This window comes from Rhyacophila brunnea, unplaced genomic scaffold (assembly GCF_057557595.1).
Source record: "Rhyacophila brunnea isolate RB1 unplaced genomic scaffold, BYU_Rbru_1.0 scaffold_6, whole genome shotgun sequence".
Taxonomy (NCBI): Eukaryota; Metazoa; Arthropoda; class Insecta; order Trichoptera; family Rhyacophilidae; genus Rhyacophila; species Rhyacophila brunnea.
Genome location: NW_028233276.1, coordinates 28,608,867 through 28,634,534, shown reverse-complemented (window position 1 = coordinate 28,634,534; position 25,668 = coordinate 28,608,867). Strand labels below are relative to the sequence as shown.

Sequence of the window (25,668 nt, the reverse complement as noted above, 5' to 3'; positions counted from 1 at the left end):
AATTTAATGACAACGGTATTTTTACTTAGTGAATAAATGAACTGTATTTTTGTTAAAGCGGTAGTACTCTTATATTATTTATAAATAATAAGTGCCCCCTTCTAGAATAAAAATAAAATTTAAGCACATTAATTATTAACATACTTAATAATTTAAAAATAATAAATTAAATATTTTTTAAATAAAATAATGATACACTTGCACAGCTTTTTATCGTATAAATAATACATAGTAAGTATGTAATCATAGTATAATATAAAGAAAATATCAGTCCCTTATCGATTTACTCTAGGCTATAACAGAGATCTTGTTTTTAAAACACATTTATTTAAAATTCACATCCTATAAATTAATTTATTTTTACACTATTGAGTCACCAGAGTCTTGGGATCTGGCTAGTAAAGGAACACTGCTACTAAAATCAAGCGCATTACTACTTTTCTTATTACCGTCTAGTTCAATTTCTTCAGGCGATGCTATTTTTGCTAGCCAGTTGTTATTGCCTAGTTTTAAGCCAGATGACATTATCGGTGGATTAGCTTGAGCTACCATGGTATCTTTAGCTCTAGACATAACTGAGTTATTTCTTACTTGAGTAGAATTTGGTAATTTTACGCTATCGATGTTATTGGCTAAGCTGTGACTGGACGAATGACAGTCTTGTCGTGTTATTCCGTTAGTAATTAACTGAGCTGAGTTGGAATTATTTATATTGACTAATAGTGGTTGATTTTCTGGTTCTTTTTTGTTGGAGTCGTATGACTTTTGTGCGGGAAGGAAACACCCTGAGCCTCTTCTGCTCGATGGCTTGGAGTAGTTTTCTTTTCTTTGTCTGAAAGGAGTCAGAGAGAGCTGGTTTCCAGATTCAATTCCAAGGCAATTTAGTTTCTGGTGAAGGACGTCAACTGGAATTGCATTTGGATCCGGTTTCTCACCATTCAACCAGTATGTAACCATAGATCCCTTTCCCTGTAAAAAAGAATACAATTAAGTAATATATACTAGTACATAGTCTAAGACACTTGAAACTTATCAATATGAAAATGCAATACGTACAAGTTTTGCACGTTGTCAACATTATTATGGTTTGGGATCATAAAAAAGAAGCTGAATATAATTAAAAATGATAAAGACCATAGAGTAATCAATAAAATTAGAGAATGAGTATTGTTCTGCTGTATATGAGTCTTTGTATAATTACGATTAAATTAATATGAAAGTGAGTAGAATTAATTGGTGAAGATTTCATACTAAGCGATTATATAAAATCTTCTTAAGAATAAGATCTAATGCCAGGTACTCATTAGTGAGTCGTAACTGTGACAGTTGCAGATTCAGTAACCAGTATGGACGCCAAATTATTAGTTCGCGAGCCTAATAAATATTCCCATATATATCCCATCTAGAGTTGATAACAGTATCTGGAACGGTTACAGTTACGGCTCGCTATTGAATACCTGGCTTAAGATTTATCTACATATAATATATAGAGAGTATTCGGATATCACATCGAAAATCCTCTACTGACACAAGCAAACACAGGATTGGGATAATCGAAAGTTTTTTGTATGGAATTTTACGTGGATTGTTCTTGATATCCCCGTATTGTCTGGACCACCAAAACAAACCAATTATGCGTATATTACCTTTGCATTCCTTAAAAAATAATTAAAAATTAGATACCTATGGAATTTGAAAAACAATAACGACATTCAATAACAGTCATTAATTAACATTGATTTGATTAAAATAATCATTACTTTTTATCTCTTATGATTCAAATATTGCAACGTTTAAATGAATTAAAAGAAGTACCATATATTTTCTTAGCTCAATAATAAATGAAAAACTATGATTTTTTTTGAGTTGAAACATTTAAACTTCTAAAATTTAATATATAAAAAAGTATGACTAATAAATACCTACAGTGTCGATCAATACCTATTTTCTTCCAAAAGTTTCTATTTGCTATTGTTAAAACTTTAATTACTCGAAATAATTGGGATTATAATACAGTGATAATAGGTAAATTCGAACCGTGAAAATACGAATCCAATTTTTTTCCATAACGATTTTTTTCTATTGCAGTTTAAAATAAACATTACTTTTATAATCATAGAAAACTGTTGATAATAATACAAACCAGATAAAAAATTGTCTGAATCTGAGTGTTAATGCCTAAAATAATAATATGTAAAAATGTTTATATTTTATTATTACAAAAATATACTATAATTACCTTCATAGTTACTTCTCCCCTGCACTCCAGGTCAAAAGTGCCAAATGAATCTAATATTAATTTTGTAGCAGGACTGACGTGGATCCTTAATGCTTCTCCATTAGACTCCATACGGCTTGCAGTGTTCACTGTATCACCAAACAAACAGTATCGAGGCATTTTCAGGCCAACGACTCCAGCAACGCAAGGACCTTGAGAAATACACACAAATTAATATAAATGTTTTTCTGTTCTTTCTAATTTAAAATTTTTAATACAGATTTTGATAAAGTTTGCATATTTTAAATTCGATTTTATTTGGTGTTATTTTGTTTAACGATTACCGTGCTATTACGTAATATTTCGATAAATATTTTTATATTAAAAATGGAATTATTATTGTTTTGTTACGTACGGTAAATCTATATAGATAAATAAATACAGTGACCTCATGGAAAGATGAGTGTTTCAAATAGTTTTAATATTTTTTGTAATGAACCACTGATAAAATGTGAATATGAAGCAAAACAAATCAAAATGCAAGAATAATATGAATATTTTTTACATATTATATCAATGTTAAGTATAAATACTAAATAGTATACTACTTTTAAAACCTTTCGATGGATTAAAACCATTTTTAAACCATTCTTATAATCAAATCCAAATTTTTTCGATTTTTATTTATATTCTTATTCTAACTTAAACCATTTACTCATTAAATTTAAACTATCAAGAGCTCAGTCAGAATAACCATATAAATTGTATTTTAGCAGCCATAACGTTATTATAATCAACATTAAATCGGAAAATACTATTGTACCTACATTGAACGTACAAATAACAATTAGTACACCGAATAGTAAGTAAGTAGTTTTTATTCTTACAATATTTAAATCTGGAGGTACATTTATTTAGATTTTCACAAATAACATAGTTTTAACAAGAGGCTCGTTATATTGTTTGAGCACTCTTCAGAAACATATTATTTGTTAAAATGTAGATGTTGTTTGTTCATTAAATGTGTTTATTTTATTTTGAGTTGTCTAAAAAGTAAGATGCATATTGATCAGCTACACACTGTGAAGGTAAATAAAAAAAATTGAAAGAAATTGCGAGAATTTTATCAAAAATGTTACGCGTAATCCAAAATTTGCGAAGTTGATTACAGGAATGCGTACGCTTAAATAATTCTCATCTATCAAAAGATAAGATAGCGTATTAGACGTAGAACATGACGTAATGACTTGTAATGTTAAATAAAAATAGCGTTTTGAAACTTCTCGCTCCCTTAACTCACCAATGAAAAAATGTATATAATGGTAGTATAATTTCTTCACGTGTAATTTTAATTCACAAATATAAATATACATCCGGAAATATCAACAAACCAATATTTTCAATAAAGAGTACAGATTCTGTTGAGACTTTGAACTTTTTGACAAAACTTTGGGAATAATTAACTTAGTAAAAATAATTAAATATTTCGAAAAGGCACCACAAAGCAATTTGTGAAACCACTTAAAATTGAGAAAGTTTCTAGCTGTTTTGCTAAAAGCTTCCGTATTTTCTTACAGATAATAGAAATAATGTTATCTTATTTTGTTACAATTTTTATTTTTCTTGAATAGTTACTGAAAAAAACGCGTTTAATAAATAATAACATACTTTTACAATTAAATATAATTTTATTATGCGTTAAAGTTTCATTGTAAAACTAACTATAATATGAGTTTATATATTTTTTTATGTTTAAATCATATTCGAATTAATAATTATTCATTGGACCTTGTTTGTATAAAATGACACCTTGGCATCCTAAAAGTGCGTCGGAAGAAGTAAAAATTACAACTATTTTTTGTAGATGTAAATTGTCTCTTATGTCCTTTTATCACAGCAACCTAATGCTGCTTAACATATTCTGTACAAACTATTATCATTTCGGATGAAAACTATGAACATTATTTACTAGATTTGTAAATAAAACTACTTTCACAGATTTCATTCTTCTTTCAAAAAACTGTCTTTGTTATTAAAAATATATAATAATTTCCAATAATTGTTTGTTTTTATTAAATTATTTTCTAAAACACATGATAAATATTAAATAAATATATGAATATTCCTAGTTGGCGAAGATAGCATGCAATCATAATGGAAGCCTTTTTTTGTTAGATCTACCGTTCAGTGTAATTTTGGTAACCTTATTGTTACTACAAAAATCAGTCATGAAAATCTTGATAAAGATTTATTTGGAATATATTAGTGTTTTTTTTAAAAATTTAATACCTACTTCATATTATATATACTATATAAAAATAATATCAAAAAATGGCTAAGTAATCCAATGATTAACTTGATCGCCACACGAGGGGGTTTATTAACAGATGCTTATATAGAGTTATAAACATAATATAAAATACATATTTTAAATAAACCAAAATGAATTTTCACAGAAATAGAATTAAAACTTGTAACATGATGGATATAAAGTGGATATAAAATTTGTCCATTCTTTTATTTTGGGTGACAAAAAATAATTTTTAGTATTACAATTTAGAATAATTATTAGTTCGAGTTTTAATTATTATGTCGTTTTAAAGCAATATAAGATTAATGTGCCAATTATTTTCACGTTTATGCACTATAAAATATTTAGCACACTATAAAAGGGATTCATGTCATATATTAAACCCATATATCTGAAAGTTATGGTAATTCAGATTTAAATATATTATTATGCTCAGCATCTAATGGAACGTGGCGCGTTGAATGGATGATGGATCAAAAGTGTAAAGCTCTTGAAAAGCCCTTTGACACGTGTTATATACACAAATGCATAAGTACCTTTATCTTTCCTACATAATACGTGCCACTACCTAACTGCACAATCCACGCTATTGCTATGTAACCGATTAAGGGCGGACGTGCTCAGCGTGGGTCAAAATGGAGCTTTTTTCTATTTTTAAAGCATGATCCTGGACATTCCTTAAACGTTGTTGATAATTTATTTAAATAATTTTGAAGCTTTATTATTCTTTTTATTTATTTTAAACACTTGATGACTGCATAAAGTATTTTTATTACATAAAATAGTATTCTTTTAAACCTCTTGCTCCAATGTTTTAGAATATAGTCATATTTCAGTACATAAATGTGCAGTGTTGTTAGGATTTTTTACATTTATTAATTTTTAAACGCATTTATAAAACCATCAGTAGAATTTATATCGACATTATTGACGTGAAATATTTACGATAAAAAATTATATTGATAATCTCTGTGATCCCAAATTTGACAAGAATTAGGCATTTTATTATTCAAAAAATGGGCAAGATCAACACATTTGAAGATAATTCTAAAGATACTGATTATAAGCTATGTCTTTGGCCATTTAAGTGTGATAATATGACTATATTCTAAAACATTAGAGCGAGAGGCTTAAAAGAATACTATTTTATGCACTAAAAATAGTTTATGCAGTCATCAAATGTTTAAAATAAATATAAAGGATAACAAGGCTTTGAAATTATATAAATAGATTCTCTACAACGTTTAACGAATGTCCAGGAACATACTTTGCAAATAGAACAAAAGCTCCATTTTAACCTACGCTGAGCATCTTCCCCCTTAATAGCGGAATTATAAGTGGTTTACTTGGAACGGAAGCACGTAATTAAAATGTAAAGCGATAGTCAATGTATTTTATGAACAATTAATATTATTATTTGACCATGTCCGATCCTAATAGGCTCATATGGGCCTCCACAGAGTAGAGGTTTGTATTAACAGATTTTATTTTTTACGAGAAATGGATGTCAGCCACTTGCTCTACCTATTAGGTCTATACCCTGACTCACACATAAATTAAAAAACAATTTGTGTACTTGCCAGACCCAGGTTTCGAGCCTAGGACCCACGGCGTTATAGTCTAACGCTTAAGCCAAGTTATAAATAAACTTAACATCGGTAAATATCGCTTATTGTAAAATTTATTTGAATAGTTAACGTATTTTTTGATAGATAACAAATCGATTATTTTCGAAGGCATACATTATCAATATTTTATAAATAGGTACTATGCACTGAGGGTAGTTAATGGTTTTTCAATTCCATTAAATTGATTCAATATTTCTGGGTGAATTTTTTACTTATAATATAATTTCATGATCTTTCAATATGATAATTTAGTAACTGTATATTATACTACATTCTGTGTCGATTGCACGTATGCCATTGGTGAGTGAGATAGTGCATAAAAAAAAACTCAATTCAAATAATAAAATACAAAATATATTAAGTCAAATTGCATTTAAATATTTAACATACAGTAAAGCAGCGATTTACAAACTGGGAAGCGCGGAGTGTTGCAAAGGGAGGCGCGAAAAGTTTAACAAAATTTACATAAAACCAGAATCCATATTTTCATACAGTGAAAGTGACGTGACAAATATTTATTTGAATATGTAGATGTTGAATTTATTTAAAATTGAAGAAAAAAATAATGGAACCACAGGTTTGCAGTTTGCAAATGCAAGGTTTATAAAACGGCCGCTAGTTATAAACTATACAAAAAACAGTCCTATAAAAGGTTGTTTGCAAATCTGTCTGAAAATATGGAGACACATTTTATAATACCTCACTTCTACACTATTGTGAAGCGCGCTGGCTATCTCGTGAAAAAGTCTGAATAAAAGGGTGAAATCAAAATGTTGAAATTTGACGCAAGTTTGTTTAGGAACGATAATTTTGTTGTATTTGGTTGAAATTAAAAAAAAATGAGTGAATAAACCAATGCAAGGACCACTAATGCATTCACTGATTTAAAAAGACAAAATAAAGGCATTCATAAAAAGTTGGAGCTTTGGAAATCAAAATTACAAAAAAATAAGTTCGCCATATATCCACATTTAAATTATTTCTACGCCAGATATCTATTGAAGCAAACAAAAATCTATTTATTGAGTTTTTGGTTAGTTTGATAATGCACTTTTACCATTATTTTATTAATAGTAAAAAAGTCGCCTGCGGCGCTGTTCTGTTTCAAGGCTATTAAATATTTTAAATATGTGGTTGAAAGATCCTGATCTCGGGGCCCGCTTCAGGATTAGGGGCCCATGATAGAATCCATTTGTCAATGAACGATGATAGATTTGATTTTGAAATTGATTGTGCTAATAAACAACCCCATTCATCGATGAAAAACAAATTAATTTAAAAATTAATATACCTATAAGTAAACTTTTTTTTTCATTTTTGTATTAGTACATTGTTGACTATTCAAAAAGGTATCTGTATTATTTAATGAAATAAAGGGGGGGGGGAGGTGTAGTAACATAGAGCTTGGAAACCACTGCAGTAAAGTGTGCAGAATACTCATTAAAAGAATATGCAAAGAATAATAGAATTAAATAAACATTTCATACTAATATATTATGTGAATGGTTTTGAACATAACAATGTCTAAGAAAAAATATTATAACTTATTTTATAGTGATTGACAATATCCAATAATTTTGCACGAAAAATCAGTAATTGTTCTAAATGTTAACATTAATTATCTATAAGCAAATAGTTATATTAAAATAAACCCCAGACCATTCTAATGTTTTATAGAAAATATTTTATATTTATTAATGATTAAGAATTCTTACCTGAGTGTATTCCTATCCTTAATTTAAGTTGATCTGTGGGCCTGTGACGTATGACAAATTTATGGACGTTTTCCAAGAGAGCGAGAGACATACGCGCCACTTCTCTAGCGTGGAGATTATCATTCCTCGTTGGAAGACCAGAGACCACCATGTAAGCGTCTCCAATAGTTTCTACCTAAAGAAATAAAACACAAAACCAATATCATGTGTGACCAATGATAACCAATGATATTATGTAGCGGCCTCCCAGGATGACGGAATTCGGTTGGATTGAAGAACAAGTAAGCCAGATTGAGGTTATTTTATGGCATCCGCAGCACGTGGCCGAGCCAGGTCCACACTCAGGTTTTCACTCTCAACGTGATAAGAGGCTGCTTGTTGCGTTATATTATCCCCTCGGTACTCCTCCACCGCACACCCAATATCTGTATCAAAAATCTGTTTTCAAAGCTCAGTATTCGATTGATCTGAGCCTTTGTAAGGTGCCACGATTTGCTACCGTAAAGCAGCACCGTCAAAATGCAAGCGTCTAATAGGCGAACATTTGATATTGACCTAGTACAATCGTGAGTCCCAGATTCTCCGCATCGAGTTGAATGCTGCTATAAAATACAAGCCTGCTGCAAATCGAAGATCGTATAATATAGATATAGTATACATACAATTATTTACCTATTTAATTTCTACAATTGAGTACCTTGGTATCAAAGTAGGACACAAGCCATTTACAAAATTTTGCAGGAGACTCACAAACATGTGTGAAAAGTGAAGTATGTTTCATATAACATACCAACTTTAAACTGAAAAATCTCTATGAAAACTACCGTTTTGATACTTTTGGTGGATTTTTAAAAAAAAGCATCACTTGCACTACCATAATCAATTAAAACATGAATTTAGTGGCAGGTGGCGTTTGTCCCACTTTGATACCAAGGTACTCAATTGAACTCTGTATAGTTACCGAACATAGAAAATGATTACGTAGTATAGGTACAAATTTTGTATTACGAAATAGGCACATTTTAATGTAAATACTCCGTGCGCTAAAACACCTTGCTACGCCAATGCATATATACGTACGCTGCGTGGTGCGCGTCTTTAAGAATATATTTGTCGTTCAAAATTTTTCTTAGGTCTTCCCACATCATACTAGCACCTCGTAGCATTATACACATCATTTGAATAGTGTTTAAATGTCTTCCAATGCAATTTAGATTGATACTTTATTGAGGCATTCGAAGCACGTGTTCAAGTCAACGTCGCATTTACTTCCAATCGATATCTCATTTTATTATTACTTTAACATTTATATCACTACATACTAAATATCTGCCGAAGGAATGTTATGTTATTTAACTTTATCATACAGTTAGTTTTAGGCCTCAGAAAGATCCATGCCTTTCTGTCGTAAAACATAATTGTCAAACAGGCTGCATTTATTTTTAACTGTGAGTATGAGACATTTAGCACTGGGTTAAATGTTGCTTCATTCATTACTATTAATTGGTATAATGAGATATTATTAAGAGTGAAGTAAATAATATACATAAGGCTTTATATATATATAATATATGTAATTGAGTGATGGTATAAAATTCTTTATAAATTTTATGTGATTTGAGGATTCTAAATATGCGAAGTGTCTTATATCGAAAACCAAAATGACGATGTTCCAAGGAAGCTTTTAGCGGAGTAATAAGGCCGTTTTTATTAGTAGTTTTACGAACGCGCGAGCAGTTTCCAACGAGCTTTCTCGTAATTTATTATTAGTTTTTAACGGCACATAACGTTTATCCACCGTTACTAGATGCGTTTTCTTGCAGTATTGGAATAATAATGTATCTTAAATTTTAATTGTTTCCAGTGAAAATTGCATAATATTAAACTGTAACTATTAAAACTTGAAAAAATAATTTTTGAATTAAGTATTTATTAAATAATTCACAAGGTTTGAGAATGTAATATTCGTAATTTAACGCGAGCATATTGGCACCTACCATGATGCAAACCACACAAGCCGAATGCAAAAATAAACGCAATTTCTTAAGAGCATACTTCAGTGAAATGGCAAATAATTTTCGGCAATAGGTGGGTTGTAATTTCACATGCGTTGCCAGTCGGAGAGCTATAGTTGACCTGTGAGCACGTCAATTTATTTTGTGATGGCGTCGGAGGAATTGATTCTTAAATCGTGTAAAAATGACTAAAAAACGTTACGTATTTACTCGAAAAAATAAAACATGTCAATGAATATATTATTATTATTACTTAAATAACAATAAACATAACATTAAATAAACGCATATTGAATTTTTATGACAAATTATGTTTTTTTCGTCACGCGTCGTTTGCACAATCTGCGCGTCGCGTAGTCACGATCGTTTTAGCCTCAGCTGAAATATAGCCTTAAGCACTTCAGTTTTGGGTCTAGAAATATTCTGCGCCGGGACAACTGGGCGCTACGCAATCGAATGAAATTCGAAAATAATTAGAAATTCGTGAATTATAAGGTACAAAAAAAATATATGTTTAATATTATTATTATTTATATTTAAATTATTATAATATTTTTTAATACTTAATGAGAATTTAAATATGTACTCGTGAATAATGATTTATTTGTGCATATGTTTTAGAGAAGAGAGTTCTTTTATTTTAATATGAAGCCTCAGGCATGATAATTCTTTTGAAAAGCCGTTTTTTACTATATGAATACATCTTTTTGTAAGATTCAACATCCTTATTCAGATTGTTCTACCTACATATATATATTACAGATTTTTCCGGTTCAGAGTTTTATATAAATAAACAAAAATAATCAAACGAAGGTTTCTTTTCTTGCCTTCTAAATATAAACTCAAATACAGCAGAAAAATCTTATAATAAATTTACCTTGTAAACGTCAAAGTGTTCAATTATGGAATCAAAACACGTGTAAAGGTCGTTGAGTAGATCCACTACCTCCAGTGGCGTCGATTGGGCTGACAAATTGGTGAATCCAACAATGTCACTAAAATAGATTGTCACCTGGTCGTATGTTTCCGCAACAACTGACGATCCTCTTATCAATTGAGCTGCCACTGACCTGTTATAACGAATATAACATATTAAACAATACCGGAATGATACATTAAATCGTCCATTAATTGTCGAGTATTAAATTGAATCATTTGTTTACATTTATTACATGATATGACCAACCTTCTGTGAACTGCTTGAATTTGTAATGAAGCCAAAACGATAATATGTATGGTGATGGTAAAAATATTACTATTAAATATAACTAAACATAAGATGCTACTTAAATATATGTTTTTAACTAACTATTTCTTTTATTCAACGAATAATTTAAAAGATTTAAGAATGTACCATTCTAATTATTGAACATACATAATTTTGAAAAACACTTCTGAGAAAATATTATATTATAACCAAAAGAAAAAATCTTTTTGAAAAAAGTAAGCCACCCGGCTGGAACCGAACCAGCATCTATTGGATTTACGCCCCGTCCGCGCATTCATCCTCTATGTTACAAGGCGACGTACTAATTGCGACAAATTTTAACTATTGGCCTTTTTAATACCCATAATGGTACATTCTTAAATCATGTGAATTTTTCGTTGAATAAAAGAAATAGTTAATTAAAAATTATTAGCAAGTTCAAGTAAGTTACATCATAAAATATTGGTGAAAGCCGTGACGTCGGTTAGTAATTAAAGTAGTAGGTACCTACTTTGATTTAATGAACAAGAACCGATTGCCAAAGTAGCTTGATTTCGATGAGCGCTGATGAGCAGGTATAAATGAGCAGGTAAACCCAAGAGATGATGGTTCGATCCAGCCGGGTGGCTTACTTTTTTCAAAAAGATTTTTTTTTCAATTCGTTATAATAATATTTTCTCAGAAGTGTTTTTCAAAATTATGTATGTTAAATAATATGTGTATTAATTGAATATATTATACGATATAATCGCTTAGTCGAAATCACACATCGAAATCACACATCGAAATCATATTTACTTAATAATTTTTGTAAAAAAACATATTTTTTTTAAAATTTATACTCCAACTTTAATAATTATGATATTTGTTTTTAAAGTAGTATAGTGTACGAATGAAACTTACTTTGGCAAAAGCTGATATAGCAAATTTTCACATTTCTTCTTCTCCTCTAAGTAATCAGCTGTTCTCAGCTGTACCTGTGATTCAAGGTTATTGGCGTATTGTTCCATCCGCGAGAGGAGATTGTCCACAATATTCCCAGTCTCATGCTCCCTGCGGATAACAAAAAGATACGTGGTTAGACAGTTCTATCGTTGGTATAATAAAACTTGTTTCCGTTGTTTATTTTAACACCGGTTGCGTCAATATAAATTTCAATATACGAAATTTCTTATTTTATTTGCAATACGTTATTTATTAGTATTTTTAAAGTAATACAAAAGTATATGTTCGTAGAGAATTAAAAAAAAATGAATCTTGCAATGTAGTTACTGGTTATACGTATATTTAAACATAAATATATTCTACAGATTAATTATTTACCCGACATATTTTAATTGGTAAGCTTTGATAATCGTATACCTATGACAAAACATAATTCATATATCGTATATGAAAATTACAGAATTATACCCCGTGCACGTGCACGTTTATACGTGTATGGATTTAGTGCTGGTAGTACGTATTATCGCGGCCATAATAAAAAAATGCACGTCTAAACATGTATTATCCTACAAGTTAAAATATTCAAAAGCTTCTGAATTTTAATGCAACAGTGGATTTATTTGATATGAGCAGGCCCACAGTAGAACGATAGTGGTGAAACAGAGACTCATTTTGAGGTTAACCAAATTTTACGACAGCAAAACTAGCAGTACCGTACAATGACAACATCACGTATCGTTTACTCTTGAAGAACGAGATTGGTGAGACAGTCAGCACTTTTACGTTTAAACGGTTAACATTGTGATAGTTTGAAATACACACTATTGGTGCAAGTAAATCTATGCAAGTGAACAGGTGCTATTCCTTATTTAATTATACATCCAATAATATTAATAAATTACGCAACTATAAATGTCAAGTTTATGACCGGTATGGCTTTTGTGATAAGATGTTATTATTACCAAAGTTAATAAAAAACATATTTAGGACTGCTAATAGAAAAATAATTTTTATCTTTATTAAACATTTATTAAAATATACAAAAAAAAAATTATTTGTTTAAAATTTGTCTAAAAAAAATTGCCGCTGATAAATATAAACGGGTTTGCAATAAACCTCCGTTTTAATTTTATTTAACACACATACGATGGAAAAGTACTTCAATTAAAGAATCGGAAACAAGAAAAACAAAAATGGAGGTTACTGCCCATAAAACTACTGACTACAATTAATAAATTTGACGTTCGAGAATTCAAAAATTCATTATTACTCATTGGCAACATAACTATATTTTCATGTTGAAAATTAAACCGTATTTTTTTATGTTTTAGATATAAAATATTACATTTCTTTGAATATAATGCTCTAAATAATTTGTATTCAATAAAAAAGACCGGATTTGTATTATATAGTTACTGATATACTAAATGACAGTGCAGTGTGCTGACACCTAAATCCTTTACAAATTCAATAATGTAGGCTTTTACGGGAAAGCATGACGCCAAACATATTAAGACAAAGACGATGTAGAAAGATGTATTGTGTGAATAGCTATAGGGACATTGGAATCGAAAATACGCGTGGAGGCAAATAAACATTTAAATTACTTCATATTGGTATCACCAACTATTTACAGTGATACAAAGGCAAAAGAGGCAACAATTTTCTAATAATTATATGTATTTTTTGGCCAAATGCAGAAAGGGTTTGACGTCGAGACGCGTCTGGGTTTCGTTTCCATTTTACTACACAAACAAGAAATTTCACCTGCACCAAAACAGAAAACCCCATGAACACAACGCCGGTGAAGTAACATTATGCTTTCAGCAAAATTAACCATTGTGAACGCACAAGATGCCTTGTAGGAATTGTCAATATGACAATATGTATTACATTTTGAAAGAATAGCATAATAATATTATTAATAAAAACAACTTGTGAACACAGAGTATGATATTGAGAGTTTTTATTTATAAATAATCATGATACAATTGATATATAGTATTTGTATCTTTATATTCATGTATTCTGTCAATAATAAAATTATAGCTATAGGTGTCAACAGCGCTCGGAATGGAGCGAAACGCCCCGGAGCGCCGTTCCGGTTCGTGAATTCCTCGACAATTCCGTTCCGTCTCGTGGAATCCTCGAATCTACCGTTCCTTCTCGTGGAATCCTGATAGCGAGATGTCTCGTAAAATTCTCGAGCCTCATCAGACTATTTAATATGGCGTTCCGGTTCAGAATGTGTTGAAATTGAGGAATATGAATTAGTATAATATATTTAAAAAAAATCTTTCTATTAAACAATGATTTTACTTGTTGACGACTCCTGATTTTTAATAATTCGTAAATGTCGATACAATTGCGTGCCACAGTTAGCCAAATTTCTTCTTAGAAATGCATCTAGGTATATTTTTTCCTAACAATGCATTTCTAGACAACCCATGTGTCTGTCTGATAATAAAAAATACAGCTTTTATTGAAGAAAGCACCCTTACATTTATTGCTCTCTTCGGTTTTCTTTAAGACAATATGAGATAATAGTATATTATTTAGTACTATTCAACAAGTTTTTTTGCTTGCAGACAATATCACAAAATACATAATTTATTTAGGGTAGGTACCTACTACCTACTACTAATAACGATAATAACTTAAAATTATTACGTACCTTTTTTGATTTTGTTTCAAGTATTTGATTTTCAATTGAAACACATGAAATATCTACACATTGTCAAAAATAATTCATTTGTTAATTAATGTTTTATAAATAAATAAACTACCTCCGAGTAGGTATCTACCAAGGCTTGGATTTTCGACCCTTTGGTATGAATCACAGAGCAATTGACTTGGTTAAGAGTGTAAATCGCGGGTTCCTAAATAGTTATCATTTTGAGTATATTTGTATTCAATACGGGAGTGGAAGTCACAATATTTTATGGAATGAAACGGGAGAGAAATGAATGGTAAAAACTAAACCATATGTAACTGTCCGATTGACGATTGCGTAAAATATAGCATATATGATAGCTAACTTTACATATTATGTAGGCTTGACGCGTTCATAGTTTTGACAATACATCATAAGACAATCGAGGCTGTTCATTAGTCGACCTGTTGATATTAGATGGTATGCAACCAACGAGGCGTCTTCCCATTGGTATGGAGCGATATACATCCGAGGAGGTTTTATATCGCTATTGTGCAAGTAAATTAAAATATCAGTGGTCTCTGTAAAATTTTTGCGTCTATGGGCATCTTCATCAGAGATAACGAACAAATTTAAACGTTCATAGACCCATATCATGCCGAGCTACTTTTATTTTTAATTTCGATTTTAGTTCGGCAGAAATACTTTAAAAAAATACGCGTAGGTAGGTACCTTCCTAAACTCTATCTATATGTATCCCTTCATGTTATACAGAAAATAAAGCTAATGGAAAAATATATTGTTGAGGATATTAAAATAACCGCAGTAATGCGGTCCTTTGAAATAAATCAATATAGGTAGGTACCTACTTAGTTCATATTTTTTGTTTCACAAAACTTCTGCGTAGCAAAGCTGTTTACCATTCAATAATAATACAATAAATCCTATCTACTGTGCATTGAAAAAAATATTGTCGGTGCTCTCAAATTCACAAAACTGATGCATAAGGAAGAGATTTTTTTGTCTCAAAAAAGGTTTTATAAACAATAGCTAATAAAAATAGCACATGTACTTTTTACTACTAAATTTTTTACTTTGTACTAAAATGTTAGTTTAACCAACAATCCTGGAGTATCTAGAGGTCGTTTACATCGTCGTAGTATTTATTTATAAAACCATAGTATTTATAAAAAAGTGCATACCCATCTAAATCAAGTAAGTACCATAATAATTATGGTGTCTTGATTGTGAGTTTTTGTTGGTGTTTTGAATTGTTTGTCTTGTGATTGGGGAAACATGTTGCATACTATGCAAACCACGAACATACTAAGGATTTTTATAGGTACCTACTGTACAATAATAGCAAAGTACAAATGAGTAAAAAATATTAAAACTGTGTAGGTATTGCCAAGTGGTAACGACGAAATCTCAGAACAAGGTATTTTGAGTTGTTTCTCTATAGAAGTTGGGTATCGAATAGGACCTTACACTCTGGTGATTTGGATAAGTGTCTAAACACTCTAAACTCTATATTGTAGTAACAAATTAAAAAGCGAATAAATATTATGTATTAGCTTTTTTTTTAAATTTAATTTCATATACCTATTATCGTAAAGGTCTTTTTTGTTATATACTCATAGAACCGATTCCTTATTACAGAGGTATTTGAGTCGTTATATGGAGATTCAAAATACTGTAGAAAAATTGGGGCAGCATTTTATTTAAGAACATCATCGGGTGTTTTGCTACCATCTTCTCGTGTTCCATGACTGAGAGTATTGCAGGTATATTATTTTCTAATTTCAATTCATATAATCTCAGAAAATATGTAACCATATATTATAATATAATATAACATATAGATTGCATTGAGCAAATAATAGGTACATTGCGAAAACTCACGAAATAAAATAGGTAAAATACATTTAAATAAAATCATCACAATCCAATTGGAAAAATATTTACTTATATAATAATTAATAATTTCAATAACATCAGAAATCTATTAGAATAAATTATCCCACATGCCCACATGATGTAAATATTTAAATATTTTTTTCTAATATCTACAAGTCTGAGGTTGTTTAAAATTATGCATATTTAATAAAGAATGCTACATTCGTAAAACTTGTGTATTTATTAAGTATATAATATTATTAAATTAATTTATTATGATATATAAGCTCTTGCCTTTTCGTACATGGTGGATTTTGATGTGATTAAAAAATAGTGAAATCAAAATATTTCCAATTTAGGTACTAAAAATCAGAGCTTTAAAAATGAAGTAGCATGTATCTTGGTTTAACCAATGTACCTATCTTCTGCTTGAGACTTTCACGGTTGTTTGTCATGGTAATTGATTTTTGGGTTTTCGCCGTGTGTAATTCTTTCTTCTTTCCTCGACGTTTCGGGCTTGTTGCAGTGGCCATTATTAAGAGATATTATATGATATCGAGGAAAGAAGGAAGAAGTATACGTGGTGAAAACCCAAAAAATCAATAACGATAAGGTATCTTCACTCATGTTTCCATCTACACTTAGTTACATGTTTTTATTCAAACTACTGAGGAAAAAATGGAAAATTGTATTGGTTTGTCCATTATTTCATGTATTTTTATGTTTCCTACTCCAATTAGATTCATATACTTACAATTAGGTATTTGTATAATTATTATTATTATAAATGATTTTTTTTTAATTTTTGAGTAAACGATTTCGTAAACTTATATTATTATATATTTTTTATGTTACCAACAACTGATTCGGGTGAAGGTGATGATGGAAATGTTTTATAAAGTACATTATGTAAAACTAAGATTTTTTATATTAAAGATATTATATCTAATATTGCACATTTTTGAAAAATTATTAGCGTTCCTGTTCGTTAAATTTTCCATTTCGAGCACTGGGTGTCAATAGGCTTCAATGTTCTACATTTGGTCGTTTCGTATTTTTACCACGTTTTTCTAAGCTCGTATTATTGTTTGTCCGGTGGTTGTTTATCCAGTACAAATCTTTCAATTGATTTTTAACTAACTTCTCGACTATCTAGACATTTAAATCTTTTATAATATATCAGAACACGATGCCAATGCATTCTTTTAATACTTTTAGCCATCTTTAAGCAAAATTGAATTCATTTTCAGTTAATTCTGTTTTGTATGGAGAGTTATTTCAGAAAAATCCGTAAAAAGGAAAAGACTATTATTGGTTGCTAAGGGGGTGGTCCTAGCAACTAAATTATTAATATATACGTGCGTTACTATGAAAATCAAAATGAAATGTCAAAACATTTCAGTATTCTATATTTGTTTGTTTGTTGCAAAATAGCAAGAAAATGATTTGTTGACAAATGCCTTATTTTGTCTTAAATTATTATTACATAGAACTGTCAAGTTTGTATGATTCAACAGAAAATTAAAAAACGTGGTATATAAAAGTTCTTTTTTTATTTTGTAATTATTTAACTTGGTGACTTTGGTGACTTCGCGATTCTTTATTACATAAATATTATGTGTTAGTGTCAGTGGTACGTTTGCTATTACATAGTGAGTATAATACGTAGTGCCTGAAGATGTAAAAAAAAAATTGTGTCGCCGAAATGTCTGAAATGAAAAAGTACAAAACTTAAGTTAGTTGAAATATAAACCTATTTGTTATTCTTACTTCATTCAACTTTCATTGCTAGTGACAAAACATAGTTAATTTAATAGTATGTTTTCTAAGGCTAACACTGTCCATTAATTTTACCGGATGTAGGTTATTATAATGTTATCAGATTACGTTAGTTGTAAACAGATATTGAATAACATGTGCGAGGTAGCTTCATTCTACTGTAGCCCCCTATAATTTGTTTCAGTTCCTACGCTGAAAACTGAGTCGTACATTATCGTGATAATAAACAAACATACTCGTACATATACATTGTGTGAAATACATTAAATAATAGTATCAACAAAAAATATTGGTGTGTGTACTTATGTACGCGCGTTAGAAGTTATACCTACTTCTTTGGCGTAACAAAACAAAAACAAAACTTGTGATAAACTAGATTCTTTGACTAGCTCTTAATTATCTTATTAAATTACACACTCAAGAAAAATGACCGCTTATTGGAACGCCGTTGGTACATTTATATACACTTTAACTTACATTACTAAATTATATAATGATTTCTCGTTGTTTTTATTTTTAAAGTACCAACAGTCACTTTGACGTTTAATCGTTTGTTTACGTAAGGAATTTCAAATGGCCGACAATAATAAATACGCTGCCTGGGCAACGGAACAATAATTTTAAACAATAATATTATACTGCATAATCGTCAAGATTGCAGTATCATACTGTGGCGTAAAGGTAGAGCGTTCGGCGGATAACCGAACAATCGGTGGTTCGAATCCAATCGAGTGCGTTTTTTTCGTGTAAAAAAATAAATTATGTGTTACATGTCACACGCCAAAAATACACTCTGATCTGATTTCCCAAACGCGCCAAAGTATAACTTCAAAAATAATGTAAGCTTTCAAAGATCTGATTTAATATATAAAAAGGGATAATATCTGTGTATACGAAATAATGTGATACATGTAAATACGTGATGTAGAGCCCATTTACGGTAAGTGGAAAAGAAAGAAAAGTGACATCATATTAAAAAAATAGTTAATTTATATTAAGCAATATTATTTGTTGTACTATAGACTTCATTTACGAATTTCAAAGATACGTACGTAATAAAATATACACACAATTTGGTCCGATACGGTTTCACACCCTAGTGCATATCCCACGATGTATACATGTTATATATTATGTTTTTGTTGATTCTTGAGAATATTTCAGAGGCAAGACTTATTTGCCTTCAACTAGAGTATGTCAGTGGTATAATACGCCACAAATGTAAATAGTAAAAAAACTTTTGTGATTTTAGATCAAATCACTCTATGCACTGTGCTTTAAGCTTATAAACGTAGGCAGTATTTGATGGTACAATTTAATATTATTTATATTATAATAGTTAAATAAATAGCGGTTCGTCGAATGAAACTTTAAATATACACGTACAATTCGAAGTGCAGAATAAGTAGACTTTTAAACAGTTATATGTAAATTGTATGTAAAACATTTTACCATGGGATAGTTTTCCGTGAGCTTTCTAATCGGAAAGAGATGACCGTATACTATACGGTCTCCAATTTTATTAGATTCAATATGAACATTATTTCAATTTTCATAGCCGATTTTGGCAAATTCATAAAATCAAGAATGTATACCTAACCTAACCTAACAAATAAGCCAGTATATCGGCTATTTTTAATATTTATTTGCTGCTGGCTTCCTGTTAACTGTAAATTGACAAGAACCGTGTTTTATGTAGACATGAATTTTATGTTAGTACTATTTTACGACGACCCAAAGAGGTTGAACGGTCTTTAATATACGGCCATATATTTCCGATCAACGTTTCACGGTGAAGTGCAAACTGCATACTTACAAGTTTCTGGACATGCATTTAAACATTTGCTAAACAAACAGTTACTACGGTATTTTAATAATTTCAACCATTACGAATAAATTATTTACTAGCAATTAGTCCGTGACTCGAATGCATAATGAAGTATTAGACAGTTTTAATTAAATTTATTTCAATTAAATTAAACAACACTTGAATCTGAGAGTGCACCTCTCTACCCGTACGTCACCTTATCACCCCACCTCTTCTTTCTGATCATTTTACTTACTCATTGTTGCAAGTCCATTACTTTTGTCCACACCTTAATTCTAACTCTAGGTACCGACCTTTCAAGATATCAAGATTAAAGTATTAAATTGTCACCAACAATGTAAGCTGTACAAGATTCATTAGAAATTGATTTTGTAGTTTTTAAGTAAAATAGGAATAAACAATTAATTTATAAAAAAACTGTTTATTAATCTCAGGTATCATGAAAATAATCAAAACTATGATCAAAAAGCAACTATTTCTAAATAATAGATAAATCACCAATATATAAAAAAATATATATAATCTTAATACAATACGTCACTCTTACTTTGAATAAAAAACCGCTGTTAATAATATTAACATATGTTTTCGCAATTAAAAGTATCATACGATAAAATTTACGACATAACAATGTAACAACAAAACAACAACATAAGTGAGCTATTGATTAATTCTATAATCTGGTATTTTTGGATATTTGGATAGAAATAATTTTCATATATTTTTTTGGTTTGTTAAAATAAATACGGTTGAGGTCTGGGCTATATGGCTCCTAAAAAAGAGCCATCCCTGAGACATAAAATCCCCTAAAATCACGAAATATGAATGCTCCAATTTTTTTCGCATAAAAAAATAAAATAGTCATTTATTATGTGGATCTCGAGTTATTGGAGATTACTCAATTTAAATGTCATAGATTAATCCTCGTCAAAAACCGCTCAACGCCTTCATATAACGTTTACAAAATTAGTATAATATATACATTGATGAAAGGAATAGGTATTTGTAATGCTATCGTTTTTCAAAACCACTGACTGAAAAGGGTTACCTGCCTCGTAAGAAAATTCCTATAAAGAAAACCGTTACAAAACCTTCACGTCAGCTTCAGACAGGATAAAGAGATGAATTTTGGATGAGGCCAAACCTTTACAGTCAATGATTGATTGATGATATTTTGAGTACTAAACATATTCAGGTATCATCGATTATACAGTATTTCCAAAACCTAAGTATATTTTGATTATTCCACAAATAACATCATTGCCTTGATATGATAAAAATAAAATTACATTATTTATTTGAAACTAATAATGTGTTATCATAAAGATGAGAAAAAATCAAGAAAAAAATTTGGACTGATATCAAAAGCACCGTCATACTATCGAGTGCCCGGAAACTGTAGGTATTTTAAACTATGGTTTTTACTAAAAATATTGGAAAGTGTATGTAAAAAAAAATGTTTCAAATCATATTTTGATATAAATCATGTGATACGATTTTAATTTTATGAAAATTGTTTTTTTACAGCAATGTTATTTTACGGGTTGCGGGTTCTTTTCTTTAAGTATATTGGATAAAAAGATTGACTTATGAGGTCATATGTTTTTTTTTCAAATTTGATTCACAGTTGGGCATCACTTTTTGTAGAATTTTGTGCATGTTTTATTTTTTTAGTGAATTAATATATATTATACCAAATATAACATTTTATCAAAAAGGCCCAGTCCTGTAAATATGGCTGTATTATAACATTTCTTCAGTTAACTATCATATAATACCTTCCTTCAATATGCCTATTCTCTACTGAATATTAAAATATGACTTTAAATCTACGAAAATTTTCAGGAAACAATATTGAAATTGATTCTGAATTTACCGTTGAAACCTTATGTAAATTTTATTTAAAGTTATTACAAAGCTCATTTTATTTGTAATGAAGAAAACAACAAAAATAAATAATTATGTAGGATTAAAAAACATTTCAGTTTTGCATTATGAAACGATAAACATGGTGGTTTTAATTATATAAATGATGTTATATTACATGTAAATTAATAGTATATTAAATATAAATTTTTATGAAAATATTGTAAATAAATTAAAGTCTTATCGTTTATTAATTAAATAATATACTTCTATTAAAATTGATATTGTAGTTATTTGAAAAATAATTGGACCAACTTATTTAGTTATAACGTTCCATGATAAAAAGTTGTCTCGGCAGAAAAATATGATAAAAAGATGAAGTAAATATGCAAATCTTCAAGATTTTAAATTCGTTTATCAATAAAAATGAATGAAACATATTTAATTATTCTGCCATGGTCTTAACTGTCAACTTGGTGGAAAACTATTATATTGAGTGAATTAATATACACTATTTCACATACTTTAAGGATGATTGGTTTAGTTATTTTTAATTTCAGAATAAATATCTACTGAAGAGGGCAAAATACATCCCGATCATTACGACGATCGAAACGAAAATTAAATATTTTTAATCAATTAACATTGTACTTATTTATTATAAAAAAAGGTTTGTTATAAAAATGCACGAGGACGAATTCTTACCTAATATTTGACTTCTAAATAGGTACTATTGATAAAATGGTGCATTCTTGGAAATTATTACTCGCATGCATTATTATAAAGCCAAAAATGGTAATAATTTTATGCATTTTGTTTGCCGTATGATTCAAAATATATACAAATAGATAATTCTTTGCATTTTAGACGACTGGAAAACTCAAAAATATGTTAAGATAAAAGTTTAGAGCATTGCATAGAGCAATAAAGTAATAAAAGGTTGTCGTCTAAGAAAACTCGTAAGCCATAACTTTTATCTGTGGGGAAAAATTGCTACGCCGAAATACATTTTCAGACATATTATTATGTTCCAGATCTCAAGCAGCATTATACTTTACAGCAAGAACAGACATAATGTGGTTTGTGGAGCACCAGTGTATCTCATTTTGTTATAATATATTTTATAATATTCAATTATTATTATTATTATTTAAAAACAATATCCTCACAGAAAGTTTTAATTCGATATTATAATAAATTAATTGAAAAATATCATAAAATTCAATGGTATATTAGTTCTATCATTAAATTATATTTGCAAGCACATATATTGAATTATGGTAATTCACATTCAAATAGGTGTGCATTATGTATTGGCCGGAATATATTTCCGAAAATCGATAGCTTTACATAATAATATCTCGGCTCAATGGTTGCTAATGACAACGATTTGAATGCGGGGATCCGTAAAATAATACATGCGGTTCATAGATGCTACTTTGCTATCTGGAAACATCTAAAGGGAACCAAATATTGTCCTCGTCATCACAATCATATGACTGGGTAATATTTAATGAATGGATCTGATTCAATCACAAAACATTCTGTAGAAGTAGTAAAAAATCTCACATTCTCGAGTATTTCATTAAAAAAATTATCGAGAAACGAAAATCAAGTTTTTACATAATGTTTAGAAGCACTTTAATTGAATCCGGCTGGGCGTCGTATTTTTTTCAAAAAGATTTTTTCTATTGATTATATATTTTTCAGACATGTTTTCAAATTATGTATGTTCAGAAATGATCTATTTATTATTCAATATAATAAGTATTCAATATAAGTTATAATAAGTATGCCATGTTGGACATACTTTGATGACTTTCTGGTTTCGTATTTTACTAATTTTTCTTCTTAATTTAATCAATTTTTTGATTGTCGAATAAAATATGTATCTTATACTGTTTAAAAAAAATCTCATCAAATGAAATACTAAATACTAACTTATGAGTTTTTCATATTTTGACATTAAAGTTAAAACAATATCTTCATTAATATTGTCGCTAACATAACTTCAGTAATACGATACCAACGATGGGAAAGTATATCTTTGCGTTTTTTTTTTTTGTGAAATATAATATCATATAAGTAAGTAATTGAATATTATCACTGCTTTAAACATTTTTGATAATAAAGTATTCAGATTTTCAGAACGATATCCAATTTCACTTTATATACAATATACATTTCCCTTTCGAATATTCGTAAACAATTTTCTTCTGTTTAATAACACATTGAAATACAATACTTCGACTTTGTCAAAGTGAAAAGTTTGAAAGCTGTGCTTTAAGCTTAAATAACGGGGTAGTCATTTTGCTAGAAAATAGAGATGTCACAACCCGCGCGTAGAAAACTTCATATGGTTTGATAGTACCTATGCTTTCACCGTTCAGACGTTGGTATTTGTGAGGATTCTGATAAAGAATATCACCTGGCAACATAGTTGAATCGAGCCATATTGTTAAATAGTTTGTTATATTTTAATGCACATATTTTGTACACAATAAACTTACTTCAATATATCTTCATGCTTAATAATATAATGTAAAATTTAGTATATTTAATGTAAAAGTCCACAATAATAACAGATGTTTCGCTATGTATAAACATTATAATTAACATATTTGTATTATTTCAATTTTCAATGAGTGAGTAAATAGCAACTATAGTACATTTAATTCACTGTTTCGATTTATATTTGCGTTTGCAATTAAGAAACTGACGTTTAAAGAATATAAGTAAACTTCTGATAAGTTGAATACATTATAAAGATGCCATTATAGTTTTCATTATTCCAGTAAATGAGACAAAATTTTCATTTTCATCATTTTGAAAAAAAAACATATTGATTTACGTTTATTGATAAATAATACCTTCAGTGTTTGAACGAAAATAGCCAATACCAAAATACTCAAATTGGATACGATTCTAAGATATAAAAAAAAACATTTTTATATATTATAGATCAATGCTAAAAATGATTATAACTTTTCAAAAAAAGCAGTTACATAATACATGAATCCCCTTTCACACACTTATAAGTATTTATTTATAAAAAACTGCTCCTAACTAATTTTTAACTTGTATATTGTTATTTATATTTCGTCAATCTTTATCACCTCTATTATAATATATTATATATTTTTATTTTCAGTTATATGTGTGTTTTTACTTTATTTTCACATATATTATGTAAGCAATCAGTAAAATAAAGTAATAAAAGTATTTGATATTTGAAACTCATAGTTACAGAATATTTTTTAAATGTTTCACCATTCAAAGAGAAATTTGGCAAATTTGTTGGAGTCGATATTATAGCTGTTGGATAGTATTGACATACATATAATGTAACATATAATGACAATACATTGACACAAGTATTATAATTAACCATTTGTTTTATTCAACGAATAATTCACAAGATTTAAGAATGTACCATTCTAATTATTGAAAATACATAATTTTGAAACTTTGAACACTTTCTGAGAAATTATATTAGTGGCCAATAGTTAAAATTTGTCGCAATTAGTATGTCACTGCGTAACATAGAGGTAATGCGCGGATGAAACGTAAACACGGGAGATGCAGGGTTCGATTCCCTCCAGTCCAC

General features: G+C 29.2%; 1 protein-coding gene across 4 annotated transcripts in view; it reads right to left on the bottom strand.

The window, feature by feature from the left end:
- Window positions 1–226: 226 nt before the first annotated feature.
- LOC147065495 (atrial natriuretic peptide receptor 1) overlaps window positions 227–25,668 on the bottom strand; it is a 303,943-nt gene continuing 278,501 nt past the window's right edge. For all 4 annotated transcript variants that reach the window (XM_085956505.1, XM_085956506.1, XM_085956507.1 and 1 more), the window contains exons 16-20: window positions 11,998–12,147; window positions 10,765–10,957; window positions 7,873–8,047; window positions 2,240–2,430; window positions 227–969 (exon numbers count right to left, since the gene is read on the bottom strand). In XM_085956505.1, the coding sequence (XP_085812631.1) occupies window positions 361–969; window positions 2,240–2,430; window positions 7,873–8,047; window positions 10,765–10,957; window positions 11,998–12,147 (1,318 nt within the window). In that variant the 3' untranslated portion in view covers window positions 227–360. The remainder of the gene's footprint in view (window positions 970–2,239; window positions 2,431–7,872; window positions 8,048–10,764; window positions 10,958–11,997; window positions 12,148–25,668) is intronic.